Consider the following 23,987-nt stretch of genomic DNA (forward strand, 5'->3'; position numbering starts at 1 on the left):
TAATTTATTGCAAAGATATAGAAGATAAAAACTCAGCCGGGTCACTTTTGACCCATGTTTTGCATCAAAGGGTTAAAAGAATTTTCCCGACACCCAATTATTTTTGTTTAGTGACCGAAAGCTACTGAATTCGAATCACAGGCTTCCAATTTTATTAGTTTTTTTTTAAATAGAACAATTAATAAATTTAAACATCATGTGGCCCTAAATTCTTCGCTATTTTTTCCTGCTTCACCATGACCCAATTCAAGATACTACGTCATGCATCACGTGGTGGGCTTTCCCCGTTCACGCAAGGCATTGTGGGATACAAATTTGAAACTGGAGAGAAAAATGGAGGACGTGAGTGTGCGAATGAAATGTGAAAGAGCGACTACAGTAACAGAAAGCGAGAAGAAAAGACGTTATGTTATATACAAAGGAAAGGAAACGCAGGACCAAACTAATAAATATTGGCGCTCAGCGAGCACCTCGGTGTGATCAGCTGTTCGTTTAGCGACAGAATGATGGAACTGTCAGTGCACGCTCAAAGGGAAACCTGTAGATGGCAGTAATGCAACACTGTGGATGCCAGCTGCTGTAAAACCCAAAAGAAGAAGAAGAAGAAGGTAAACCTGCGCATGCGCACACGGACTTCCTCTGTCTGCTTGACTGCGCCAAGCGAGCGATTTCATGCACATTATTTGCTTTAATCCCCTCAAATTAAATAACTTCCCAGCCACAGAATGGCCTGATATTTTGTGAGATATTACAGAAATAAACATACATCACAATGACCACATTTCAGACGGAACTAAATTTCACTGATTTTATGAAACTGAAAGGCCGTCTCGCTTTAACACGGTCAAATAAACTTCTAACTAGATCCATAGTATATGTTTTATTGCAAATACACATAGCTAATAGATAAATGCTAATTGCTGATGATTAGAGAGAATGTGTTAGATGATTAGCAGGACATTATGTGACCATAACGATGGCAGCCATCACTCAGAAATTTGCAGCATCACTGGGAGAACGTTTCAGCCAAAAACTGATGACTTTATCATTTCTAACAGAGAGTCTGCTTTAGCGTCCCGGACCTCGCTCTTATCTCACTGAGGGTTACAGACATGTGCACTGACTCCACACAATTCTGCTTCGCTCTGTATAATGATTCAGAGTCATTTCTGCCTTAGTTTTGGACGTGATCCGACCCTGAAACAAATCGTCCACTTTACCCCAATCTCTTTCTGGCATGAATCGCGCAGTATGAAGCAAACCGAAGCAGCTATTAGCTTGATTTAATGGCTCAAAAGATACAATACGTTGATTTATCATTCAAGCTTGACCAATCACCTTTAATGAAACACAATAAAAATGGTATTTGTGGTATAATTTAATTTCAGGGCATTCATGATAATTAATTTTAGAGTATTAAAGTGCTTTTTAAATCACTTGGCGATCCCTCACCATTAGGATTATATACATATAGCATCTTTATATATTTAATAATGTTTACATTTGATTCATTGATTACATTTAAATATTAGACAAACTGGAGATGGTAAAAAATGACGTTAAAAAGCCAGCGAGGGCGCAGTGCGATCTCAGAAATGTTCATGCAGTCAACCTTGAAGGAAGAAACATTAATGGTGGGTTTCAGTAAGCGAAAGAGGGGAAGAAAAAACAGTGCAGTGCTGCTGGAGGAATGGAGTCCACAGACAACGTCCTCCTGCAAAGTTCGTCTTGTTACTGAGGTTTTATTTAGTGTTAAACAGAAACAATAAGTACAATTCCTTTGTTAGAGTACTTAATTTGGTGTTTGTAAGCTCTGTACTTTACTTGGCCATGAAGTTTCAGCTAGTACTTTTGACGTTTTTGTTGTTGTTGTTTTTTTCAAAATTGCTACTTCCTACCTGTGACATGACTCTATAATTATTAATTTGAAAATTTTTAAAATAGGATCACAGAGTCGATCTAAGGGCCCGTTTACACGAGGACGCTGTCGGGTAAAAATGACTAAATATTTTATCAGAAGTGCCTTTCGTCTACACAGGGACGCCGTTTCCGAGGCTGAAAAACGGAAAAAAATTGAAAACGCCTTCCAGAGTGGATAAGTTAAAAACATCCCCCGTTGCATATCCGTCTAAACTACCCAATACGCGAAACTCTGCTCGGATCTGCTCACGTCGGGTACGCGTTTACGTCATACATATGTCATATACTGTACATGCCAGCCCGGGAAGTAAGAAAGTAAGTAAAAAAGTAAGAGCATGTCTGATTACATCGATCCAACGGACCTTCAAGCTGCTCTGGCAGCTTTAATAAACGTCCAGGAGTCCTTCGAACATCTATACCGAATCTGCACATATACCGTTAATGAACAGAGGCGGGTATAGTATGCTCTTACTTTTTTACTTACTTTCTTACTTACCATAGCCAGAGTAGTCAAAGTTTTCGCGGCGCAGATGTGCAGATCAGACAAGACGGAAGACGTTGCGCATGCGTGCAGACATAGCGGAGGTCTTTCACAGCACCACCTAGCCACCGGGCGTGCACATCCAATTGAATTCCACACATTTATGCGTCACCGTATAGACGCAGATTTCCTCCTTGAAAACGGTCGTGTAGACGCGGAAAAAAGTGAGAACGAAAACGGACTTTTGCGTTTTTGTTTCAGACCGTCCCTGTGTAAAGTGGGCCTAAATCTCTCACTTTAACACGTAATAATAATAATAATAATAGCACTTTTCTCAATACTCAAAGACGATTTGCAAGGTAAAAACAAAGTTAAAGCAGGTTAAAACAATAGAATAAACACTACATAAAACATATAAAACAAATGCTTGAGATAATATTAAATATTTCTGTAATATAAATGCTTCGTGTAAGCTATCTACTGCTGTGTGCACTTTCTTTTCCCCTCAAAGCATTTCACCCAGCTTGTATCATCAGAGTTATCATGCTTGCTAACATGTGAGAGATTCGCAATAAAACTGTTGTTAGTGTTTCTTTTCTTTCTTGGTAAAAAAAAAGAAAAGAGAAAAAAAAAAGAAGAAAAATTGGCACAAATGTACCATCAGGAATTGAGAACATTTGGTCAAATTTGAATAAGAAACACATTTCTCTTGTGCTTAAATAAAGTTCTAGCATTTTTTGAACTACTGCCAAAAGTGAAAAAGCAGAAAATTCACTTTTCACTTCAATCCAATTCCACTGAAAGACACTGCAGTGACCTCTATATTTATTACCTAATGTACTTCTGGAAAAACAACACTACTGCCAAATTTTATTCTAACTTTCTAACGGTGATGATCACAATCATCCACATCACTCTGACTCTCAGCACCTCAGGTAAAAGTCAATCACGGCATTTAAACACAAGCCACAAGGTTGACGCTTCACCTCACTTATCCCTGTTCACGATATCATCACTGGGGAAAACAATCACTGTTTCATTCACTCACTTCATTTCTGATGACTATATTTCTTCCATCCATCCATTATCCGTAAACGCTTACACTGCGCAGCATTGTGGGCAATCTGGAGCCTATTCCAGCTGACTACGGGTGAAAGGCGGGGTACACCCTGGACAAGTCGCCAGGTCATCACAGGGCTGACACATAGACACAGACAACCATTCACACTCACATTCACACCTACGCTCAATTTAGAGTCACCAGTTAACCTAACCTGCATGTCTTTGGACTGTGGGGGAAACCGGAGCACCCGGAGGAAACCCACACGGACACGGGGAGAACATGCAAACTCCGCACAGAACCCAGAACCTTCTTGCTGTGAGGCAACCACTCCACCACCGTACCACCCGACTATATTTCTTGTTTTTATTTATTTATAGCCAGGGTTAGTCAAAATTATGTTAACACTTAAATGGTAGAAACCAATCGGATCTGTAGTAGAAGTTCATCAATGGCGCACTGCTGCACCATCTGTAAGTAGACATCTGACGTCACTGTTGGGGTGTCAAAAAAGTAGCGCCTAATTACGGTATGCCAGCAGTGGTCACAGCGCACCACACATTCAGGAGAAAAATAATCCATTAGTGTTAACATAATTTTGACTAACCCTGTATTAAGTCAATTGAACCTTTTAATCCTGTCTGGACTGTCCAGAATGTGTAAGTGCTCTTCTTCATTTTGATGATGGTGATTCGATGGAGTAGGGGCATTCTGAACATTTTCACCAAGCCTTAGGCTACGTTTACATTACGTCGAATCAGTGGATCATCAGATTAATGTTCTTAAAACGATTCGCGTTTACACTAAAACCGTTAGCCGTGCACACAGCAACACCAATACACGGATACGCTCGGCTCCGCAGGCATCCTGCGCTCCAAATCACTCCGCCCTGAACAGCGAGTGCCCTCTGGAGGGTGCGCACTCCGGCCCTGCGCAGCTCACAGAGCACGCGAGTGAAGTGCACGAGCAGTGATTCGGGACTGAGCCGCTGTGTGTGTGATCCCAGCGCATATCACTTACCACTTGCAAGTGGAAGGATGGCAAGCCTAAAGACAATCATAACTACACAATGGGCAGTATTTGCATCAGTATTTGCAGTATTTTCATACTTTTATACTCTTTAATGAAAGGTGATACAAGGCGGAAGTCCGCGCCGTTTTTCAGCAGTCGTGTCACATGACCAACGCCAGCGAATCAGGAAGGTGGATGTCACAGTGACGTTGTCCAATGAGACGCCAGCTAGAGCTCAGCACAGCGCATCCGCGTATTTTGAATGTTTACACAGCACCGGAGCTGACACGATCTGGATTGAATACGTGGACGCTGGCGGATTCCCGTTTCCCGGCGTTTCCAGGCGGTTTAATGTAAACGGACAGTGCATCCGCGAAGAAAATGAGACAGATACGGTCTAATGTAAACGTAGCCTTAGTACAAACTGAATCAAACTGAGCTTTTATACAACTCAGTATATACTGTAGATACAGTAAACTGATGGTTTATTATAGTAGAGATGTCAAAGTATATTACTGGCAGACAAACTCAGTTTAGGTCAAATCCTGATTTTTTTTCTCCTTTTTTGTCCAAAATTCATCTTTGGCAAGTTCCTCCAGGATTTTTAGGACTGCATCACATTTATTCAGAAGATTAATGTCATTTTAACTCCAGTAAAGCATTTGGACACTTTTTTTAACCACGTTGGTCTCAGAGATATTTATGCTCTTTGGACAGCATGGTGTCGTAATTATAACAACAGCTGGCTTTCTTGTTCATGATTCATAATTCATGAAGGATGTAAATGAAAAGGCTTGCTCTCAGGAATTAATGCTGCGGTATTATCTGTTGATGCATGTTATTAACCCTGATCTCATAGACCTTCCTCTTGAACTCTTAAAGTGTACTTAGTGCAGAAACGATGTCTGAGACAGTTGTATGAAAATAAAAACGAGACCGTCATTGATGGCGTAGCTCACTCCGGCCTCATCTGGTCCAGAAGGAACGATCTAAAGTGGGCCACCTTGCACAATAAATGTTGTAAACTATATATAGAAGTGACATCCACCCTAGGAATCCCAACCTATTTACCAGAAGGAATCCAAAACGACGAGGAATTGACCGAGAAGAAATGATTTTTGTTGAACTGCTCATTAACACTTAATTAGTCCATAACTTCATTAATAATTGTAATTAAGCAAATCTGGGTAGAAGTTATAAGCACCCTAGGTACCTCTACCTTCATGCCAGGAAGAATCAAAATCGGTGAAGAATTGAGGGAGAAGAAGCGATTTGTGTGGAAACTGCTTGTTAGGGCTTAATTCCTGCATATCTTCATTATTAATTGTAATTATGCAAATTTGAGTAGAAGCTATATGCAGCCCAGGCAGACCTACCTTCCTGCCAAAAATAATAAAAATTGGTGAATTGAAAGAGAAGAAGCAATTTTCATGAAATGTGGACGATGCCGGACGGACAACGGACGACAGACAGACTACACATGATGGCATAAGCTCATCACCTGGTTGAGCTGCTAATCTTATTTTCTACAATTCTACAATGTCGTATTGGCTTTCAGATATGAGTGCTCCAGCACTGCAGGTGGCACTATTACAATCTCATGACAATTTCCATGAAAATTGCTATCTTCAAGGTCCTCCATTTTTGGAAGGAATTGGCTTTTTGGATTGGAATTAATTAATAAATTGACTCATTTGTAAGGACCAGTCACAGACCAATCACAACACAGAGAGCGAAACTTCTGTACAACGCCCATTTGCTCGACATATTTTTTATTAATGCTGAAAGGCATCTCCACACAAAGTATGCCGAGGCTTTTAGAAAACAGTGTCCAGATGAATGGTTAATGGTTCTATTCTGGTTTCTAAAGCACATGGAACCTTTGCTAAAGGAAAATCCCAGAAAGAGAAACTGTAGGACCATTTCAAACAAAGGGTCGTGAAATGTTTTACTTGTAAATGAAATTCAGTGGACCGAGTCAGTACAGATTTATTTTATGAACGCAATCCATCTATCTAAACATTAGGCTCATTATTTAAATGTGCACTGTAACATTCTGGAGATTTATTGCATTCACTGAACTATTCATTCCTGAACTTTCAACAGACACAACACATTACAGTGGTGCTTGAAAGTTTGTGAACCCTTTAGAATTTTCTATATTTCTGCATAAATATGACCTAAAACATCATCAGATTTTCACACAAGTCCTAAAAGTAGATAAAGAGAACCCAGCTAAACAAATGAGACAAAAATATTATACTTGGTCATTTATTTATTGAGGAAAATGATCCAATATTACATATCTGTGAGTGGCAAAAAGTATGTGAACCTTTGCTTTCAGTATCTGGTGTGACCCCCTTGTGCAGCAATAACTGCAACTAAATGTTTCCAGTAACTGTTGATCAGTCCTGCACACCGGCTTGGAGGAATTTTAGCCCATTCCTCCGTACAGAACAGCTTCAACTCTGGGATGTTGGTGGGTTTCCTCACATGAACTGCTCGCTTCAGGTCCTTCCACAACATTTCCACTGGATTAAGGTCAGGACTTTGACTTGGCCATTCCAAAACATTAACTTTATTCTTCTTTAACATTCTTTGGTAGAACGACTTGTGTGCTTAGGGTCGTTGTCTTGCTGCATGACCCACCTTCTCTTGAGATTCAGTTCATGGACAGATATCCTGATATTTTCCTTTAGAATTCACTAGTATTATTCAGAATTCATTGTTCCATCAATGATGGCAAGCTGTCCTGGCCCAGATGCAGCAAAACAGGCCCAAACCATGATACTACCACCACCATGTTTCACAGATGAGATAAGGTTCTTATGCTGGAATGCAGTGTTTTCCTTTCTCCAAACATAACGCTTCTCATTTAAACCCAAAAGTTCTATTTTGGTCTCATCCATCCACAAAACATTTTCCCAATAGCCTTCTGGCTTGTCCACATGATCTTTAGCAAACTGCAGATGAGTAGGAGTGTTCTTTTTGGAGAGCAGTGGCTTTCTCCTTGCAACCCTGCCATGCACACCATTGTTGTTCAGTGTTCTCCTGATGGTGGACTCATGAACATTAACATTAGCCAATGTGAGAGAGGCCTTCAATTGCTTAGAAGTTACCCTGGGGTCCTTTGTGACTTCAGCGACTATTACACGCCTTGCTCTTGGAGTGATCTTTGTTGGTCGACCATTCCTGGCGAGGGTAACAGTGGTCTTGAATTTCCTCCATTTGTACATAATCTGTCTTACTGTGGATTGGTGGAGTCCAAACTCTTTAGAGATGGTTTTGTAACCTTTTCCAGCCTGATGAGCATCATCAACGCTTTTTCTGAGGTCCTCAGAAATCTCCTTTGTTTATTCCATGATACACTTCCACAAACATGTGTTGTGAAGATCAGACTTTGATAGATCCCTGTTCTTTAAATAAAACAGGGTGCCCACTCACACCTGATTGTCATCCCATTGATTGAAAACACCTGACTCTAATTTCACCTTCAAATTAACTGCTCATCCTAGAGGTTCACATACTTTTGCCACTCACAGATATGTAATATTGGATCATTTTCCTCAATAAATAAATGACCAAGTATAATATTTTTGTCTCATTTCTTTAACTCGGTTCTCTTTATCTACTTTTAGGACTTGTGTGAAAATCTGATGTTTTCGGTCATATTTATGCAGAAATATAGAAAATTCTAAAGGGTTCACAAACTTTCAAGCACCACTGTATGTCCACGTTAACATTATTTATACACCTAATTATTTTTGATGTGTTGAGGATTCATTTCAAGCAACAAGTTAAAGCTATAAGAACACTATCACAAAATACTTTTGATAATTTTGGTTTGGTAGAGCCATACCTCTTGGCGATGTGTCAGAGATGGGTAATGGTCCCTGAACCCCACTGTGAGAGCCGCATGCAAGAAGAACCCTTGAAAAGATCCTTGGCACTTTTATACACTGCTTATATTCATGACTTTAAGCCATACCCTTTAATCCTGTGGTAGAATCTGGTAGTGTTTCAAGGTTTATCTTTGCTTGGATGTTTTTCATTATCCTAAATAACCTCTAGCAACTCAGGTGCAGTATTAGTAACTTTTTAATTTTCTGAAGTACACTAAAATGATTTTTTTGTTGTTGTTTTTATTTTCACAGGTCTGTCGATTTGTGCCAAGAGATTAGCATGCCTCCTCTCTCTCCTTGCCTCCTTTATCCTTCTTCTCTGCTCTGGGGAGAAAACATGTCCCTACAGCTGCCGCTGTGAGGGTAAAATCGTCCATTGTGACTCAGCATCTTTCATCGATGTCCCAGAGAACATTTCAGTAACTTGCCAGGGTTTGTCTCTACGAAACAATGAATTGCACACAATGCTCCCTTACCAGTTTGCCCACCTGAACCAGCTACTCTGGCTGTACTTGGACCACAATCAGATCTCATTTGTAGATAGCCGTGCTTTCCAGGGTATCCGACGGCTAAAGGAGTTGGTGTTAAGCACCAACAGGATCTCACAGCTACACAATGCTACATTCCACGGTGTGCCAAATCTTCGCAGCCTGGACCTGTCCTATAACAAACTCCAGGAATTGCAGCCAGGTCAGTTCCATGGTCTTCGAAAGCTACAAAATCTGCATCTACGCTCCAACGGACTCACAGCAATTCCTGTTCGGGCTTTTATAGAGTGCAGAAGCTTGGAGTTTCTGGATCTGGGGTACAATCGACTTCGGGTCCTCACACGAACCACATTCTTGGGTTTATCTCGGCTAATGGAACTGCACTTGGAGCACAATCAATTCTCTCGGATCAACTTCTTCCTTTTTCCACGTCTTGCAAATCTCCGTGGGTTGTACCTCCAGTGGAATCGTATTCGAGCAATTAACCAAGGCCTCCCCTGGATGTGGTATACCTTACAGAAGCTGGACCTATCTGGCAATGAAATCCAAAGTCTGGATCCTGTGGTTTTTCAGTGCTTGCCAAATCTTCAGGTTCTTAACTTGGAGTCTAACAAGCTTGCTAATGTGTCCCATGAGACAGTGGCAGCCTGGATTTCCCTCTCAACAATCAGCCTGGCTGGGAATGTCTGGGATTGTGGGCCGGGTATTTGTCCTCTTGTCGCCTGGTTAAAGAATTTTCGTGGAACTAAAGACACAAGTATCATTTGCAGCAGCCCTAAACATCTTCAAGGGGAAAAGGTTATGGAGGCAACAAAAAATTATATAGATTGTGAAGATTTTGAACTCATCCCCCAAACACCATTTCCTCACCACACTTGGGAGTCAAGTATGGAAACTACCCCTGAACCATTCTTGCCTTTGACAACTCCCGAACTACCCCTGCCTCCCGCCACCTCTGAACCACCCATCCCACCATTGTTTGCTCAACCTCTTCCTCATCCTACTATCCCTGAAACCAACCCCAGAGACACTCCTCCGAATACGCCACCACCGTCCAACAGCCTGCTCGTGACACTGTCTCCAGAACAAGAGGACTTATCCTTCCATAAGATTGTGGTTGGTGCTGTGGCACTTTTCTTTACGACATCACTCATCTTGACTGTGATATATGTCTCCTGTAGACGGTATCCTGGCGCCACAAGGCTGTTGCAACAGCGCTCCGTGGTTGGACGGAAACGACGGAAAAAGAGTCCTGAGCCAGAACAGAACCTGAGCTCCCAACTGCAGGAATATTACATGAGCTACAACCCTGCTGCCACGCCAGACGCCATGGATGTACTGGCCAATGGGACTGGTACTTGCACATGTACCATATCCGGCTCCAGGGAATGTGAGGTATGACAATGTCAAAGGCAGCCTAAAATCAAAACAAATCAAAGCAAATGAAACGGCTCTGGACAACAGAGGTAAACTTCTTCATTGTGCACACCGTTCGTACTCACTCGAGTAAGCATCAGGATAAGCACCCTTGACTCCTTTTAGTCATATTTATGACTTATACCCATTTTGCCTTTAAAGCCGGGTTTACACTGTACAATTCCCAGCCTGATTTTGCTGTTGCAAACAAAAATAGCTTATCGTGAAGAATTTTTCTGGTCTTGAGTTGAGGTTTATGGTCTTAGAATGTAAATTATGATTTCCTGACATTGTGATCAATGGAGTTGTTACAGTTTCTGAAATTTTGTATTAAAATCTAAGAGTAGGGATGGGGAATATGATGATATCAATATAGTCATAAAATATTGTTATTATTTTTTTAAAATAATTACAACCTGATTGTAAGCAGCTGATGCAGCTGATATGATGTTTTGAAGAAGAGTTTGAACTTAATATTTTTATTTTTAAGGTAAACAACTAATTTAACTAGATAGAGACTGTGACTAAAGTCATAGTAATTTGCGCTAGCTGACCTGAACAAAATTTAAAAAAAAAATTTGAAAAAAATCATGAAAATTGACAGTTATAAGTGATTGAAAAAAATCCCATTTTTTAAAAGATCATTCCGGATCAGTGATCCAGATCAGTACCAAAAGTCTCAGCAATGTAATTCAGCCAGCCCAGAGGTATTCTTCATGTGAAATTTGGTGATGATAGGTTGAAAACTGAGGGAGAAATAGCGTCCTAAAAAATGTTAGGAGAATAATAATAGGAAGATCCTGAGTGAGAGTAACAATTCACGCTAGTACTGCTAGCACAAATGAATTATCGTAGACACATTACTTCCACATGTCCTTTACGTTGGCATGGATGTTAAGCAATACATCCACTCGAGGGCATCTCAGAGTCAGTAGTTTCTGACAATAAGAAACATGGTGATGGTAGAGGAGGTTATAATAATGTACCTGTTAAGAAAATGACAAAAGCCGAGTCAGCATTGTAGATGCTGTAAACATCATATACTGTAGATGTTTAAAAATTTTAATTAAACCTCTCCTTAAAAAGTTCGGCCATTTTTAAAATGTCTTTATGTCTTGCTTGAAATGTTGGCTACACTGCCCCCATAATTTATGGTGATAATACTCTGTTTCAGCTGTATCCATAAGTTTTCAGAAAACATGTGCATATATATGGATGAAATGAATGCAGAGTACAGACAGAATGCTCCATCCTTATCCATATTTAATGTTGAGAATAAATGAGCCTTAACCTGTATACGGCCCGTTCTATAATTGTGGGTACATTTCAAGTCTTAATTCCGTTAGCCATCGTCAACTCTGTTATCGTTAAACTGGGCACTCCAGGGCAATCTGTTAACAGAATTGACAATATCAGAGTCGACATTTTCCACCATTTTGTGTCTTAATTCCATACGCTAACCTCAAACTAGCTACCACACGGCATGTATAAAAACAGAATTGTATGGATTTTAATCATATTATTGTTTAAAAAAAACGAGCAAGAGATTCGCTCCAATATCACAATAACAGATTTGACAAATAATTCATCTACTGTTGGTGTAAAATCCGTAATATTTTTGTTCAAATAAATGAGAGAAGAAATAGAACATAACTCACTGCCTTTCTGAAGTTTCCCGCCAGAGGAAGTGACATCACTCGGTGCAGGTGTCATGCATATTATTAAAAGTCTTTGTGGATTTTAAGCGGTTTTATAACAGAGTTGACAAGAACATTGGGACGGATAAAATATGTTTGTTTGGTTTTTTTAAGACTGAAATTTCACACAATACAGAAAATCGACTTTCTATGCAACTGATTTTTTTAACAGTTAATAGAATAAGCCCCAAAAAACAGACTGTGAGACTGAATCACTTCCTGTTTATTGGAGTTGAATGGATGAATCAGGAGTCGAAGGCAGCCGATAATGTGGGGGAGGGGAGTTAAAACATTAACTAAACATCATTTAGTTCATGTTTTGTGGATAAATTGGGTCTAAAATGTACATTGAGCATTGCTATTGGTGAAAGTTTGTCATAATTTGCATTATTGTTCAAAACTGATTCAATAAAGATTTCTTTTGCGGAAAATAACAAAAGGTTTATCTCAGAGATGCGAAATGTACCCAGGATTCGAGAATGACCCTTATATCATGGTATATATTGTGTATTGCAGAAATACCTTTAAAAATCGCAGTGTGATAATTTTGTTATATCACTCTCCCCTATCTCAGAGTGTGACTTTAATCACAGGTCTATCGTTAGAGGATCTTCATTCTATAATCTGACATGGAGAACACACGTTATTGTAAAGTCTGTTATTGAATTTGGACATCATCTCATCGTGTGAAAATCTAGTGTAATAATCTTAAGAGCGAGGAATCGCACAGTGTAAACCCGGCTTACAGTTACCAATCGTAGAATTTTGCATTTTGGAATGAAACACATTACAATCCCTGATCATCAAGAGTCAATGGTTACTTAACCAAACTGATTCGATTGCAGCAAAGCTTCATTCACTATTTCTTTTGCACGTCATTATTTTATTCTGTTTGCTCTGCCGCAGCATTCAGGTTCGTTATGAACTATTCATTCATTCATTCATTCATTCATTCAAAAACCCGGAGCTATGATATTCAGAGGCACTAAGACATGTGTTTGGTGTAAAAGTATGAAAGTGTTATTGCAGTTTTAGTCAGTAGCAGTAATGAGTACATTTGCATTAGCGTATATGGTAAATACGGTCAAATTAAAGCTTTCTGTTTGCATTTCATGGCAGACTTAATGGTCATACATCTTGAAGTTAAGCTGATTTTGCTTGTTGAATTACTATGAAACAGATGTCAAATGATTCATTTTCAGCAAAAGGCACAGAAGGCTCTCGAGATGGAGCTTTAGATATAGATCTGCACTGCACGGCTCATTAGTGAGAACAGAACACACTTTCCATTGGCTATCTAACTATAATTAGTTGTATTTAATGGAGTAGGTGGATTTTTTTGTCCGTTTCGTTTACCTTTTTTACCTCCTTCTGCGGATCCGCGTGCCAAGTTGGAATGGAAATATAGAGATTGCCGGACATTTTAAAATGGAGGCTTGGTGGAGTCTTTATCTGTTTGAGGGGAGATACAGTCTGAAAATATCACAATATGATAACCGATTTTAAAAATATCATGATATTAATCAACCATTTAAAAACACACAAGTCCAAGGTGAAATATTTTTTCGGATTTTTTAAGACAAAAGTCACAACTTTTGCACAACATTATACATTTAAAAGAAATCAAAAGGAAACAAAAAAAGATCAAATTTTGTAATTGGTTTTCTTTATTCTGTGGGTTAGTTTTCTGGACAGACTGTGTGTGTGTGTTGAATTAATGGTGTTGGAGGTCATTCTGAGCGTTGCGCATTAGGGACTAAGAGGAATAAGAGATCTCTGTGTTAATGATGTACGCGTGATCATCACTATAAAAAATTCCATGCACATTACATATACCTCATTTTAATAAATATTGATTGTGCAAAAAAATTTCCAACGGATTTAGAAACATTTCAGAAACACTAATTTTCTTCAGTACTCGCATGTGTATGTTAATCACGTATAACGTGCAAAGTGCATTCCAGGCATCACTCATTTGCATTTAGTGCTTTAGTAACACCCACAAAACTCCATAAAAGGTAAAGTGCACAGACAGCTGGGAGCACAAAATTAACAATCAGGGTAAGGGCCCCGGTCCCACAACATGGATAACTCTACCTACACCTATAACTCCAACTCTGACTCTCCCTCTGCCTGAGTTTAATTCCAGTCTGGAGCAGAAACACCACAACTATAATCCCCACTATAATCCCACTATAATCCCACTTAGTCCTGCCACTCAGGGAAATAAACGCATGCAATTTAGGAATAGTCGTGGAAGTTTTTTCCAAGTAGTAGCACATTATTCCGGGTCATACTGTACAGGTTGGACTCCAAAACCATCCACACACACACTCCGGTGGCTGATTATAATACGGATAGGTCACGGATTACAGAAATATAATAAAAAAGAATACAAAATATGGAGTGGTTATGGATTTTAATACGGATACATCACGGATGCTAATAATTTATGGATTGGTCACGGACGTTTCAGTATATTACAGATTGGTTACCGATTTCATACGGATGATGCGTCACGGATAAAAAATTAAGAAATCTAAAACAATTAAATGTTTGGACTGCCAAAGTTCATCATTAAAATATCTTACCTGCATTTATATGTTCACTTTATTCATTTACTTCATGGAAAAGCACATATCCATGAATAAAAGAGCCGTGTTTTGTATTATATTTTTGATTTTCCATGAATCCATATTCCGTGACTTCATGATGCAACAAGGATGTACAAAGATACCCAGGGAAAAATAGCACGTGCTCAGACAATGTCACATGTAAACAATGACCTGATTGGTCAGATGTTTTATTGGATCAGGTCCAGGTCTGGAAAAATGGCTCCAGAAGCAATCTCACTGATACGGATAAACCCAGGCTAACATTTATTATTTAATAAAGAATAGATATTTGAATTTAAATATTTAATATCTGCAAAACAAGATAGTTCCTGTTGTCACTTGCGTTATAGCAGCTATAACTAGAAGGGCACTCGGTAGAGTCCATACCTTCACCAAATCACATGTTATCAATGTCAAAATCAAATCACTTGATCCTAGGATAATACTAAAGCTGTCCACCAAATTTCATCCAAATCCATTCAGTACTTTCTGAGTTACATTGGGAAAAGGCAGGCAAACAACCAGAGGCGAAAATACTCATATGACCTTGTCCAACAAAGATGTTGGAGGTAATAAATCAGTCGGTATGCAGCTTGATAAAAGAGGCCAACTGTCAGTATTAATCAACATTGTTGTTGTTGTTAGTTGAACAAGAAAGATGGTGCACTGATCTAAAAGACACAGAAATGCACTTTAATGTCTGTGTGTATTTCACGGTTAATCATACACCATGAAACTGTTACAAGCCTCGTGTCAACTGAAGATTTTAAAATATCTCACAACATGGCTTGTCATCTTCCTGCCAGTAAAAGAACTCCATTTATGCCAAATATCCCAGTAATTACTACTAGAACTCATCCGGAAAAGAAAGTAATACACATCGATATTTTGATTTTCAGGACATTTTGATGTCCTGAAGCTCATTCGGACTCAAATTCATTCTATCGTTGAAATTTGGTGGTTGTTTTCCAGGAAAAAAAAAAGTCATTATTTTTGCTGAAAAACAGGTTCTGCATTTTGAGGCATGAAATCTGTGTATTAAAGCAGAGGAAAAGCAAGAATGAGAGAGCGAAAGAAAAGCACGTAGATGTTTGGGTTGGGTAATGAAGATGGCTGGGTCACTTTAATGACCTACTGGATGTGTAAACAGCCCAAAGCTTGAGCCTGGGTATGAGAAACGAGCGCATGGAAAATGAACAGATTTTCGCTGCTTGTTTTGGTTTTTGTTACCGTTAATAACATACAATCTTTATAAGTTTTTTCTTTTTTGAAATATCTAATATAAAGACATATTCACTCCCAGCCTGACCACCAAATGATCTCTGTGCTGCATGACTAATGTATTTGGCTAGCTCTGTCACCTTATGTATCTAATCCAGGGAGATCAACCATACTTACAGGGAATATATTGCTTCAGATATCATTACTTCTACCATATGGACATACATATTGAAATAAAACGCCAGAAATTGACGGGTGATGAGGCAGAGCCTGTAATACCTCCTGTAAATTCTGGAATAAAAGCCATAGAGGAGAGAAATCCAATTACCTGAGAAAATCTGCAACTAACTCCCCTATAGATATATAGATATTTATAGATATACACCAAAGCTAGCTATATGACAACTTTCATGAAATTACACAGCTTTGTTTTTTGAAGCAAAAGAAGGTTTTAATAATAGAAGAACAAGCGTCAGTTATGATTCGGCTGATGAAAGTGTGTTGGAGCCAGACCCTGCTCGGAGTTTTGCATTTCAACTTTGCCGATGGCAGGAGTCCCTGTGGAGGCTGGTCAGACACTGTGAGAGTGTGGAAATATACTATATATATATATATATATATATATATATATATATATATATATATATATATATATATAAAACAAAAACACAAAAGAATAGAGATACAGTACAGAAATAAGAATTGCTCACATCCTGCACCAAATTCAGGAACATGCCTCGGAGCTGGAGACTGATGTCTGACCACGAATTAACATTTCAACGACAAAGGAAAAGTCTTGCAAATGTAGTGATGGATAAGAATTTATACTTTAAAAAGTTTATAATAAATAAATAGGGATGTGTTGAAATGTCAGTCAGTCAAATACAGCTGAAAAATGGCCACTTTTCTTTTTTATTTCAGAGTTAAAATTGCCAAAAAAAAGGGGGGGGGGAGATGGTGTTTTGTTTTCAAGTTCACTGACAGCTTGTTTGTTTGTTTGTTTGTTTGTTTGTTTGTTTGTTTGTTTGTTTGTTTGTTTTTTAATCTTTTTGGAGTCCCATCTCAAGAGCAGACTTTTTCACGATACTGTTTTCTCATTACCTTGTAGTTTTTCAACTGTTAATGATGTTCTTAAGGCTTTTCCAATCACATACTGTGCTGTATTTATGCAACAGTGTGGAAAAAAACAAACAAACGGCGGGAAAAGCTCATTCATAACATTTAAAAAACTTTTACTTTGAAAGTTGCTGAAATTTTGGACAGTGGAAATAGAACTGACATTTAAGGCAGTTTATAGACAATTTATGTAAATGATTTACACTGACATTTCCATGGAACTGTAAACTTTTTTGTCATTCAATGCACTATTAAAACAGTACCAAGCAAAATCTATTTAACAATTATCCCATTAAATCGAGTCGTACATGAGCTGATAGCCGACGAGGTGCATAGCACCGAGTTGTCTATAATCCATGTACACTGAGATTGAGTGGAATACCTGTTTTATTCTATCCACATTCACTGGATTTTGAGAAACAGAGCATTTTTATTTTTTATATTTTGCAAACTTGATAAATAAAAACTTTATACAAAACATCCGACAAAATCATTTCCGCTTAGGCGAACTTCTTAAAAACCTGTCGATGGCGGCATGAATTGACTTTAGCTTTGTTTTTTTGTAGAAAGCACCATCTTGCTGTCGTGCCGAGGTATAGAATGGCTTTAGACATTTATTTAATTCTTCCTTGGACATTTCAGTTCTGTAATTTTCAAACTTCTTTGAGCTTTTGAACCAGTCTAAAAAAATTCAAAAAAGTTGAATGCTTAAAGATGAAGACTGTAAACAAACCGGCAGCGAAATGACAGGAGCAAATTGTGAAAAATGCAATAATAATAATAATAATAATAATAATAATAATAATAATTCCTGAAAAATTAAAAAAAAGATACGTTCTTACCATCAAATACTTTCATTCCACATTTTGATTTTTTTTTTTTAATTTTCAGGGGTTTTATTTTTGAGTGTTTTTATTTTGTCCTCAGTTGGTTCAGCAACACGCTCCGCCATTTTGTTTTTCTCTACTCACGGTATATGAAGTGATATCCTAGTAGTAGAGTAGCCAATCAGAGTGTGCAATTGCTCATATCCAGTGAATGTGGATAGAATAATTAAAATATACAGCATCTACAGCTACAGTACCAGTCAAACATTTGGGCACGCTTTCTAATTCAGTGTTTTTCTTTATTTTTATTCATTAAAAGTCACTTCATGTCTTAAAGTAATGATGGATGTCATTTCTCTTTACTTAGTTATTCAGTTCTTGACATAATACTGTATGGATTATTACAGTAATTGTGGATGGAATAGGGCTATTTTTTTAATCTGTATTTTTATTATTTACTATTTACTGTTTGATGTCAAACGCATTAAGAAGCCGAGAAACTCGTCCACTAATTACGTTTTGACGAGACACACCTGTTAATTGAAAAGCATTCCAGGTGACGACCTCATGAAGCTGGTTAAGATAATGCCGATAGTGTACAAAGCATCGTCAAGGGAAACGCTGGATACGCTGAAGAATCTAAAATATCAAATAGTTTGTTTTTTTGACACTTTTTATTTACTACATAATTTCATATTTCGTAGATTATGGGGTGTACAAACTTTTGCCTGGTACTGTATATCTTCCTACAGTAAAAGTAACCTGATACAGCTTTTAAATAGTATCTTTAACAGACAGCACAAGGATGGATGAGTTGCGTATGCAGAGAAACATTCATAAGCAAGAGCACTTCACATCAGCGAGCACTGAGCACTGAGACGAGCGCATTTCCTTTCGCATTTTGTTCACAATTCACAGAGATGGACAGTAACGGAGTACATTTACTTGAGTACTGTACTTAAGTACACTGAATATCTGTACTTTACATGAGTATTTTTTTGAAACTTCTGACTTTAACTTCACTACATTTGAAAGACAAATATCGTACTTTTCACTCCACTACATTTCTATCAAGGTCCTCGTTACGATGAAGCAGCTTTGAAAGTGGATGTTTTTTCTTCTCTTTTCTAAAAAGTGATTGTTTTTTTCACAGGTGACACTGAGACAGTCTATCAGTAATCACTAGGGTCACATCACGTCCACAGACTGTATAAAATCAAGTTCAGTGATTTCTCCACAGCATTATTCAAACACGATCAGTTGATGGCAGAATGGAAGGAGGCGGTTCTTCTGGAGAATGCTCACATTCATGGCTTTACCTAGAACCCATGTTTCAGTTTTCTGAAAGATTAAAGATTTATTTCATTTTAAATGTTTGCTTTGTTTGCCTAAAATGAACCACATCACGGCCTACAAAAACTCGCTGTCCGACCTGCGGAAGCGTATTGAGGTGTGTAAACGTTTTATTCCAAGAGAAAGCTTGCAAGGAAGTTGTCTGTGCTTTTAGAGCTAGCGATAACGTTGCAATAGCTATGCAGTCTGGTTAGTCAAATGACTTTCTATGGATTTGCCCGCCAAGTTGCCATCTCCTTGTCCACGGCTAACGTTAACACATAGCTAGTTAACTTGGACACTGTTAGTTAGCGTGTAAAAACGGAGTTACACTAACATAAATAACATTAACTCATCTGAAGTCCTTTCAGAAATATGTTTTAGCATATTCTTGCCAAATAAACAAAATGTAGAAATTTTTATTTTCTAAGTAGCATTAGCTACCCAATATGATTTTGAGTTTGAAAACAGTTTGCTAGCATGTCAGGTGGAGTTTCACTGACTAGCTAGCTTAACATTAAACTACCATGATGGCACAGCATGCGCTCATTTCATAAATTCAGTTGGTTGCTTCCAGAGGTGGAAAGTAACGAATTACATTACTCGCGTTACTGTACTTGAGTAGCTTTTTTGTGTACTTATACTTTTTCAAGTAATTTTTAAAGAGTGTACTTTTACTTTTACTTAAGTATGTTTTCTTTTAAGTAGTGTACTTCGGTACATTTTACATCACAACCGTTACTGAGTAAAAATAAATAAATAAAAAATTAAAAAAGGCTAAAACGGAGAAGGGGAAATGCGTTCTGGAAATGAATCACAGGAAGGACAGTTGTCGCGCGCGCAAGTCTCACACAGACGATGGCGGACATGCACCGGCGCTTTAAGGGGGGGGGGGGGCTTCGGGGGGCTCACGCCCCTGGGCCACAGCCAATCAGGGGCCTTGTAATATTAATAAAATAATAAACTGTCGGAATCGTGGGCCTACATTAATGTACGGATAGAAATAAGGTTAGAAATAAATGAGCGCACAGTAGCCTGCTGTAAGAGACATGGTGGATGTGGTTCGCGAAACGAACACCCACAACTGGACCAGAATAAAATGTAACAAAATGTAACGTCACGCACGAAAGCGCGCCAAAGACTGCAGACTACTGAGACACAAATTTAGAGGCTTTGAAAGATGAAGCGTTCACATGTTAGCGGGGCGCATAAAAGGAAAAAAAGAGAGAGATGCAGGTAATGATAGAATCGTTGCCTAAAGTCACAGACTTTTTTAAGGTAAGGATCACCAATCTGTTCAGAATATCAGCTACTTATCAGTTATCAGCCTACCAGCAGCTAGGCTATGTGCAGCTAGGCTAGATATGCTATGATCTGTCCAACAGTAAAATAAATCAGTTGTGATTTGAATACGTGTCGTGTGATTTGAGTTATAATCCTGTTAGTATAATAGCATATTTCGATGGGGATAATAAAATGTCTAAAACGGCATCTACTGAAGAAATTGATGAAAAGATTGTAGCCTATAATGTTCACAGTTCGGGCAGCAGACAGAGTAAGCATACTGAGGGGAATAGCAATACAAAGCTAGCGCATATACACATTTCTCGCTAGCTGTGTTGGGTGTGTTGTTAACCCGTGTGGATTTAAGTGAAATATTTGAGAAGTTCTGTGGTCAAGACAGCGTTTTAAGGTAAGGACGCTTGATTATTAATGTTTGCCCGCCGTGGCTTGTTGTTGACGAAAGGCCCACATGATTTTGCCTTATGCAGCTACTGCTAGCATCATGCTTTGAACTAGGTTAAGCTCATTTTGTTAGGGTTTTGCTGGGATTCGAACCTGGTTCGTTGGTGTGATAATCCAGCAAACCCCCACTAGGCCACCAGGGGGATGACTCAAATGCAGAGGCGTGAGGCGGAAGTAGAAAAAGAATCAAAAGGTTTATTTAAACTATATACACTATATACAGGGCAAAACAAAAGACAAAAAAAAAACCAAAGAGTATAATCCAAAAGAAAAGCAAAGTGCAAAAATACAAAAGCTAAGAAGATCAAAAAACACAGTACAAAGGAAACTGGAGATAAACATAACAGCACAAAGACTCCGTGACAAGAGGACTGAACTCAGGGGTATAAATAGACAAACTAATTAAGGACACAGGTGAAGATAATTAGGCAATTAACACAAACACAAAACACAGGAACAGTGGCGGCCTCTAGAGGCCAAAATAAACACGACATGAAAAGGAAATAACAGCGGCCTCTAGAGGCCAAAACAGTCCTAGTCCTAACAGGACCCCCCCCTCTAGGAGCGTCTCCTGACGTTCCCAGGGCGATCTGGATGGGCCGAATGGAAGTCCCGACATAGTTCTTTATCAAGGACATCCCGAGCAGGAACCCAGCAGCGCTCCTCAGGACCATAGCCCTCCCAGTCCACCAGATATTGCAACCCGCCGCGGACCCGGCGGGAGTCAAGCAGGCGATTCACAGTGAACACAGTCTGCCCCTGGAAGATGCGGGGGGGTGGGGGGTTCCTAGGGGCAGGGGCATACGTAGACGTCAGTACGGGCCGTAACAGGGAAACATGGAAAGTGGGGTTGATCCTCAGAGTCCGGGGCAACTGGAGCCGGTAGGAGACAGGGTTCACCCTGCGCACCACCTTGAAGGGGCCAATGTAGCGAGGAGCAAGCTTGCGGTTCTCCACCCGCAGTGGAAGGTCCTTAGTGGACAGCCAAACACGCTGCCCAGGGCGGAAAGCGTGTGCAGGTCTTCTATGGCGGTTGGCCTGAGTCTGGTTGGTTCTGGAGGTCTGTATGAGGGTCTTCCTGACCTTGCTCCAGGTCTTGCGACACCGTCTCACATATTGGTTGACCGAGGGCACCCCCGCGTCCTCCTCCTGGTCCGGGAACAGAGGTGGCTGGAACCCGAATTGGCACTGGAATGGCGACAGCTTGGTGGCCGATGACTGCAGGGTGTTGTGGGCGTACTCCGCCCATGGCAGCCAGGTGCTCCACGATGTCGGGTTATCCATAGCCAGGCCTCGCAGGGTGGTTTCCAGGTCCTGGTTGAGCCTCTCCGTCTGACCATTGGACTGTGGGTGAAACCCAGAGGAGAGGCTGGCAGTGGCTCCGATGACCTTGCAGAACCCGTGCCACACTCGGGAGGAGAACTGGGGCCCTCGGTCTGAGACGATGTCCTGTGGAAGACCAAAGACTCGGAAGACATGATTAAACAAAAGTTTCGCAGTTTCAAGAGCAGAGGGGAGTTTGCACAGTGGTATGAAGCGGCAGGCCTTGGAGAATCTGTCAACTAAGACCAAAATGACCGTGTTACCTTGTGACTCAGGGAGACCCGTGATAAAGTCGACTGCTACGTGGGACCAGGGACGCCGGGGAATGGTCAGAGGATGCAGGAGACCCTGGGGACGCTGTCGTGGGTTCTTGGTTCTGGTGCAAACCTCACAGGACAGGACAAATGACCTTACTTCCTTCTCCATGTTAGGCCACCAGAAGCGTCTTTTCAGGAAGTCCAGGGTCCTCCGAGCTCCCGGGTGGGCGGTGAGAGGGGAAGAGTGACCCCACTGGAGAACCTTGGCCCGGGCTTGATGTGGGACGTACAAGAGGCCTGGTGGCCCCGTCCCAGGACCGGGGTCCTGGCGTTGGGCTCGTCGGACAGCCTCCTCAATACCCCAGCGGACAGGGGCCACAATCCGGGACACAGGGATAATAGGCCCGACTTCATTCTCCCTGTTAGTGGCAGAGAACAGTCTGGACAGTGCGTCAGGTTTGGTGTTCTTGGAGCCGGGGCGGTATGAGAGGGTGAAGTCAAACCGACTGAAAAACAGGGCCCACCTAGCCTGTCGAGGGTTCAGTCTCTTGGCTTGCTGGAGGTACTCCAGGTTCTTGTGGTCAGTCCAAACCAGGAATGGATGTTGTGCTCCCTCCAGCCAGTGCCTCCACTCCTCAAGGGCCAGTTTGACCGCTAGCAGTTCTCGATCCCCCACATCGTACCGGGACTCAGCAGGACTCAGGCGGTGGGAGAAGTAAGCGCAGGGGTGCAGCTTTCCTTCCGAACGTTGAGAGAGCACCGCGCCGACACCACTGTCCGAGGCGTCCACCTCCACGATGAATGGTTGGGAGGTGTCCGGGAGAACCAGAATGGGTGCCGTGCAGAAGCGGTCCTTGAGGTCTTTGAACGCCTTTTCTGCCTGAGGAGACCAGCCATAAGATCCACCTGTCCCTTTGGTGAGGTCTGACATGGGTGCTGCCACAGAACTGAAGTTCCTGATGAACTTGCGGTAGAAGTTAGCGAATCCTAAGAACCGCTGAACCTCCTTAACGGACTTGGGAGTAGGCCAATCCCGGACGGCCAGGGTCTTGGCAGGGTCCATTTGGAGTTGGCCTGTCCGTACAATAAATCCCAGAAAGGAGACCTCGGGAACATGAAATTCGCATTTCTGGGCCTTGGCGAACAGATTGTTCTGTAGCAGCCTCTGGAGAACCTGGCGGACATGGTGGCGGTGCTCCTGCACGGTCTTGGAAAAGATAAGGATGTCGTCGAGGTAGACAAAAACGTATAGGTTAATCATGTCCCTTAAGACGTCGTTGATTAGGGCCTGAAAAACAGCTGGTGCGTTGGTGAGTCCGAAGGGCATCACCTGGTATTCGTAGTGCCCAGACGGGGTGTTAAAGGCAGTCTTCCACTCGTCTCCCTGTCGGATACGGATGAGGTGGTATGCGTTCCGTAGGTCCAACTTGGTGAAGACGGTGGCGCCTTGGAGCAGGTCGAAAGCTGTGGACATCAGCGGAAGGGGATATCGGTTGCGCACAGTGATCTTATTCAGGCCCCTGTAATCAATACATGGTCGGAGCCCCCCATCCTTCTTGCCGACAAAGAAGAAGC

At 40.7% G+C, this 23,987-nt stretch overlaps 1 protein-coding gene across 1 annotated transcript in view; it reads left to right on the top strand.

Annotated features, from left to right (window-relative positions):
• The first annotated feature begins 3,293 nt into the window (after positions 1–3,293).
• Positions 3,294–23,987, top strand: part of lrrtm4l1 (leucine rich repeat transmembrane neuronal 4 like 1) — a 65,163-nt gene continuing 44,469 nt past the window's right edge. The window contains exons 1-2 of the mRNA XM_060908617.1: positions 3,294–3,336; positions 8,627–10,257. Of these exons, the coding sequence (XP_060764600.1) occupies positions 3,294–3,336; positions 8,627–10,257 (1,674 nt within the window). The remainder of the gene's footprint in view (positions 3,337–8,626; positions 10,258–23,987) is intronic.

Source organism: Neoarius graeffei, chromosome 25 (assembly GCF_027579695.1).
Source record: "Neoarius graeffei isolate fNeoGra1 chromosome 25, fNeoGra1.pri, whole genome shotgun sequence".
NCBI classification, from domain to species: Eukaryota; Metazoa; Chordata; class Actinopteri; order Siluriformes; family Ariidae; genus Neoarius; species Neoarius graeffei.